The 4,931-nt window shown below is 53.3% G+C and overlaps 1 protein-coding gene across 3 annotated transcripts; it reads right to left on the reverse strand.

The window, feature by feature from the left end:
- Window positions 1-327: 327 nt before the first annotated feature.
- Window positions 328-3,517, reverse strand: CUNH19orf81 (chromosome unknown C19orf81 homolog). 3 transcript variants are annotated; one of them, XM_017512504.2, is made up of 4 exons: window positions 3,435-3,517; window positions 3,211-3,331; window positions 1,497-1,636; window positions 328-691 (listed from the first exon to the last, which is right to left on the reverse strand). In XM_017512504.2, exons 1-4 carry the CDS (start codon window positions 3,494-3,496, stop codon window positions 496-498), a joined length of 519 nt encoding a protein of 172 aa, XP_017367993.2. In that variant the 5' UTR covers window positions 3,497-3,517; the 3' UTR covers window positions 328-495. The 3 variants fall into 3 exon arrangements, 1 of the variants encoding a protein (XP_017367993.2); XR_005197429.1 differs by lacking the exons at window positions 1,497-1,636; window positions 3,211-3,331; window positions 3,435-3,517 and adding an exon at window positions 782-928 and having other exon boundaries at window positions 599-691; XR_001820106.2 differs by lacking the exons at window positions 1,497-1,636; window positions 3,211-3,331; window positions 3,435-3,517 and adding an exon at window positions 971-1,077 and having other exon boundaries at window positions 602-691.
- Window positions 3,518-4,931: the final 1,414 nt, after the last annotated feature.

The following is a 4,931-nucleotide window of genomic DNA, read 5'->3' on the forward strand; positions in this document are numbered from 1 at the left end:
AAAAAAAAAAAAAAAACCACAAAATCCCTAGAACACACAAAAAAATCCAGAAAAAAACCTGAACTAAAAGCCCGAGAATTGTCTTCCAATGGGGGCGGGAGGGGAAGAGGAGGGGGGCGGTTGAGGACGTCCGATTCTCGCTGAGACAGGGCTCCGCACGCGTTGAAAGCCCCAGTGCCCAGGTCTTCCCTCAAGGGATTGGGACCCAAGCGTCCACGTAAAGGAATTGGATGAAGATTAGGGAGGCGGAATTATAACATGGGGGTTCATTCCTACCCCCCATCACTTCCCTGCCCCGACTCCCCAACAAGATTTTGCAGAGAGAAATGGCTTTTGTACCAGGTCATTCTTTATAATTAAACTCACAGTATCCACCCCCTCGAGCCGGCCCCGCCTCCTTCCTGGGAAGGCAACGCCCCCTGTCCTCCCGGGCTCCGGGTGGGTGGTGCCTGCCCGCGGGGCAGTGCGCATGCGTAGTCGGGACTGGCTCAGAGGTCAGGCCTCCTCGTCCGGCTCCGCCCCCAGGGCCTCGAGCATGCGCCGCCGGACGAGGGAGCGGCGCAGGTGCAGGCGGTAGTCGCCCAGCAGGAGGTCGTCGTGGCGCACGAGTTGGTGCGCGAGCCCGCGGGGACTCAGGCCGGAGCGCAGCAGGCGCGAGCGTGTCTGGAAGTCTGTGACTGCGATGAGCCACCTGCAAGGCGGGTGGGAACGGAAAAGGAACTGGCAGGTCGTCCCAGCCCCGGCTTTGATTGTCGAAGAGTCCCTGCCTGGTCCCCCTTACCCTCTCTTAGTCTGGTTCTGCACCCTAATCACTGTCTATCAAGGCTCCATCTCAAACCGCCCCAAGGTCAGACCCTCACCTGGCGGCTGCAGGCTCCGCTCTGTCCTAGGCACCCTAGGCCTGTCCCCACCCTGTCACCCCTGCCCCTACGCCCCCTCACAGCTTCCTTTCCAGGCTCAGACTCCACACCTCGGGCGTGCTTATCCGGGTCACTTCTAGGTCACTCAAAGTCAGATCCCCACTCACTACAGATCCCGCCTTCTCTCTGATCTCACCGGTCCCTGCCTCCAACCGCGCTCACTCTAGGCCCCGCCCCTCGGGGAGGGCTCTGCATCAATCTGGCTCTTATCCAGTGGCTCCTGGCCCCACCCCCGTATGCCTTTACTCCACTGTCGCCCCAACTCACAACGCCCTTACACCAACCACGCTCTTATCTAGTGGCTCCGGGCCCCGCCCCTCAGCGCCTTAACACCAACCACGCTCTTATCTGGTGGCTCCTGGCCCCGCCCCGTCACGCTTTCGCTTCTCTGTCGCCCCGCCCCCCAACGCCCTTACACCAACCACGCTCTTATCAGCGGCTCCTGGTCCCGCCCCTCAGCGCCCTTACACCAACCACGTTCTACTCTAGTCGCTCCGGGCCTCGCCCCCTCGCCGCGCTCACTCTTGACCCCGCCCCTCCCGCTAGCTCTAGACCGGGTCTCCGCGGTTTGCTCACCGGTTCCGGCGGCCGGCAGTCCCACAGATGACATTCATGTTCTCAAAGCGGATGCTGCTCACGCGCCCGCTCTCCATGGCCCCCGGTAACTCGGCCTCCAGCGCTTGCAGCACCTCCAGGTGGGTAAAATCCTCCTCGGGCTGAGAGTGTAGAAGAGACAACCTCAGCCCGTGACCTCCTGGTTCATTTTGGGTTCAGAAGTAACCACCCTAGACCGCACCTACAGAACCTGCCACAGAGTTCCAGGTGGCATTTGAGGGGCAAAGATCCCACGTGATCCCAGGGTACTGTCGGTATTGTCAAAGGAGCAACAGATTTTCTCTCAGATGGGAAAGCATCTACTGTCACTCTAGGTAAATCAATTCTCACCAAGCCGATTTGCCCAAAAGGCAATGAACAGTTGGTTGAATGATTCACCAACTCAGCCAACTTTTCCAATCTACCAAAAACTTTCCCAGCAATCTACAGTGGATGTGACGGGAAGCTCTTGAAGATTTCTGCCAGGATTTAAGTTGCACACCCTACCTTTTATATTTTAAGAATATTCGGTTGTCAAAAGATAAGGGTCATAGGTGGTTTTGATGTCTTGTCAATCTATTAACATTGAGAAACATGTACTGGTCACTAAACACATTTGCAGCACGTGATTATCATGTCAAGGGTGATTACAGTTTTCATTGCACATAAAATTGCCAAGGAACTAAAATGAAATGAAAATTTCCGTGATTTCTCTGAAAAATGATGTCACTTCTAGAATGGCATTCCTTGAGTGGGCTGAGAGGGGAGGATGGAGGGTCCCTTGCTCAAAGCCACAACGAAGTGGAATGATGAGGTGGAGATTGATCCCTAGAACGAGGACAGCAATCCCTGTATGTGGGGTGGAGAGTCACACAGATTAGCTGAGAGAGTACCTTGGAGGCCTTTGCCTGGCACACACTAAGTACTCATTGACATCAACTCTTCTCATTCAATTACTGAGTGCCTGGGACCTTAATATATACCTCTTCTGATTGAAGGCAGGGATGACTAGTTTGCTGAATCTGCCAAAAACATGGGGTTTTTCTTTTTTCTTTCTTTTTTTTTTTTTTTTTTTTGAGAGACAGTCTCACTCTGTCACCCAGGCTGGAGTGCAGTGACATTATCTCGGTGGGGCTCACTGCAACCTCCACCTCCTGGGTTCAAGTGATTCTCCTGCCTCAGCCTCCCAAGTAACTGGGATTACAGGCACCTGCCACCACACCCGGCTAATGTTTGTATTTTTAGTAGAGATGGATTTTCACCATGTTGGCCAGACTAGTCTGAAACTCCTGACCTCAGGTGATCCACCCACCTTGGCCTCCGAAAGTGTTTGGCTTACAGGCATGAGCCACCACACCCAACACGCATGGGCTTTTCCTTGAGTGTTTGTTGTATTTGTAAACTTTCCAGAATTTCGTAGTAGATGGATTAGTAGGACTCCTCTTGTACTCCCTCCCTGCCCCCCTCCATCTTCCCTTTCTCTGCCCCTTGGTCTCCCCTCTGACATGAGCAGTCCCATTCATGACTGACCATTTGACAAATTCACAACCAATTTTCAGCAAACTGTCCCAGTGCCAAGCCCACTGCTGATCAGCCACAGAGCCTGCATTTAAACTCTGGCCACACTACTTCTCAGCCTGTGCCTTTCCCACCACCCCACCCAAACTGCAGCAAATAAGGGCCTCGGGCCACTCACCAGGGTCTCCATGCAGAGGCAGAGGGGCTGGGCAGCTGGTTGTGTGGAGAACTTCCGGATACACGGGAGCTCTCGGTCCAGTGCCTCGTACTCTGCAATGACCCGCCGCAGGTACTGCTTCCTAGGGAGAGAGCAAGCAGGCAGGGACCTCTGAGGTCAGGGGTGATTGCCATCACATTTGGGGGAGCGGAGGACAGAGGTCACGGGGGTCAGGGACAACTCACGAGGATTTGATGGGCCTGCCCAGGCTTCGAGCCTGCATCTCCTCTGGGGTCTCCAGGTCCATAAGGATAGCTCCTGAGGACGGAGAACCAGTGTCAGCTGACCTGAGCCCTCCTCAGCCACTATTCTGCCTAAATAGGCATCACCAATTGCTTGCCCATGCCACACCCAGAATAGCTGGTATGCCAGTTATTGAGCTACTGTCTGTCAGCTCCACCCCACGACACTGGCTCTATGATGCCTGGGCTGAGACTACTAACCACATTTCTGCTTTACCAGCTCGGTTCTTATTAGGCTCTGCCTAAAGGGGGCGCCCGAGGGAGCCTGCAGGGCAGGAGGAAGCAGGAGGAACTTGCTCCTTTTTGCCTCCTCCTCTAGTCACCCCAGCCTTACTTCACTGTGGCAGCTTTCGTAACAGCACTTGAATCCAGTTTTCAGTTTTTCCCGCACTCTCAGAATCAGTCTTCTAATTGGAACTTGATTGATAATAGTTCTCAAATATGGGCCCTTTTTGACCACCCCTCCATCAGCTAACTGGTCTCTCTCTTAGGGCCAAGTGCTAATTATTCCATGTACTCCATTCTCCCTTTCCCCTATAATCCTAGAGTTTTACCCAGCACATGGCTTCCCGGCTGAAGACAACAGTCCCAGACTCCCTTGCAGCTAGGTGTGGCCATATGACCAAGAGCTCACCAATAGAGTGTTAGCTGGAGTGAGAGGTGTAAATTTGGAGTCATTTGCTTAAAAGATTACTGCTTCTCTGGGACTCTTTGCCCCTTTCTCTTGGACTAGAATGTGGATTAGCAATAACCCAGCTTCAGCCATGTTCGGATATGGGGAGCAACAATATGGGAGGAACTCTCATCTCTAAATCTTCTCACAGAGCCAAGATGTCCCACCAACCTTGCCTTCCATTACACAATAGAGAAATGCACTTCTGGTTCTTGACCAGCTGAGGCAGGCAATATAGAAAGACTCTATCTCTATCCCCCCTGCCCCCAAAAAAATGTTTTAGTTATCTGGGCATGTTGTGTGTGCCCAGCTACTGAGGAACCTAGGGTGAGAGGATCACTTGATGCCACAAGTTAGAGGTTGCAGTGAGACATGATTGTACCACTGTACTTTGGCCTGGGTAATGGGGGGCGGGGAGGAAGGAGGGAGGGAGGAAGGAGGGAGGGAGGAAGGAGAGAGAAAGAAAGAGAAGGAGAGAAAGAGCTGGGCATGGTGGCTTACATCTGTAATCCCAGCACTTTGGGGGGCTGAGGCAGGCAGATCACAAGGCCAGGAGTTTGAGACCAGCCTGGCCAATATGGTAAAACCCCATATCTACTAAAAATAGAAAAATTAGCCAGGCATGGTGGTATGTGTATGTAGTACCAGCTACTGAGGAGGCTAAGGCAGAAGAATTGCTTGAACCCGGGAGGCGAAGGTTGCAGTGAGCCAAGATCGTGCCACTGCACTGCAGCCTGGGTGACAGAGTGAGACTCTGTCTCAAAAAA

The sequence above is a fragment of the Cebus imitator genome, unplaced genomic scaffold (genome assembly GCF_001604975.1).
Source record: "Cebus imitator isolate Cc_AM_T3 unplaced genomic scaffold, Cebus_imitator-1.0 Scaffold473, whole genome shotgun sequence".
Lineage (NCBI taxonomy): Eukaryota > Metazoa > Chordata > Mammalia > Primates > Cebidae > Cebus > Cebus imitator.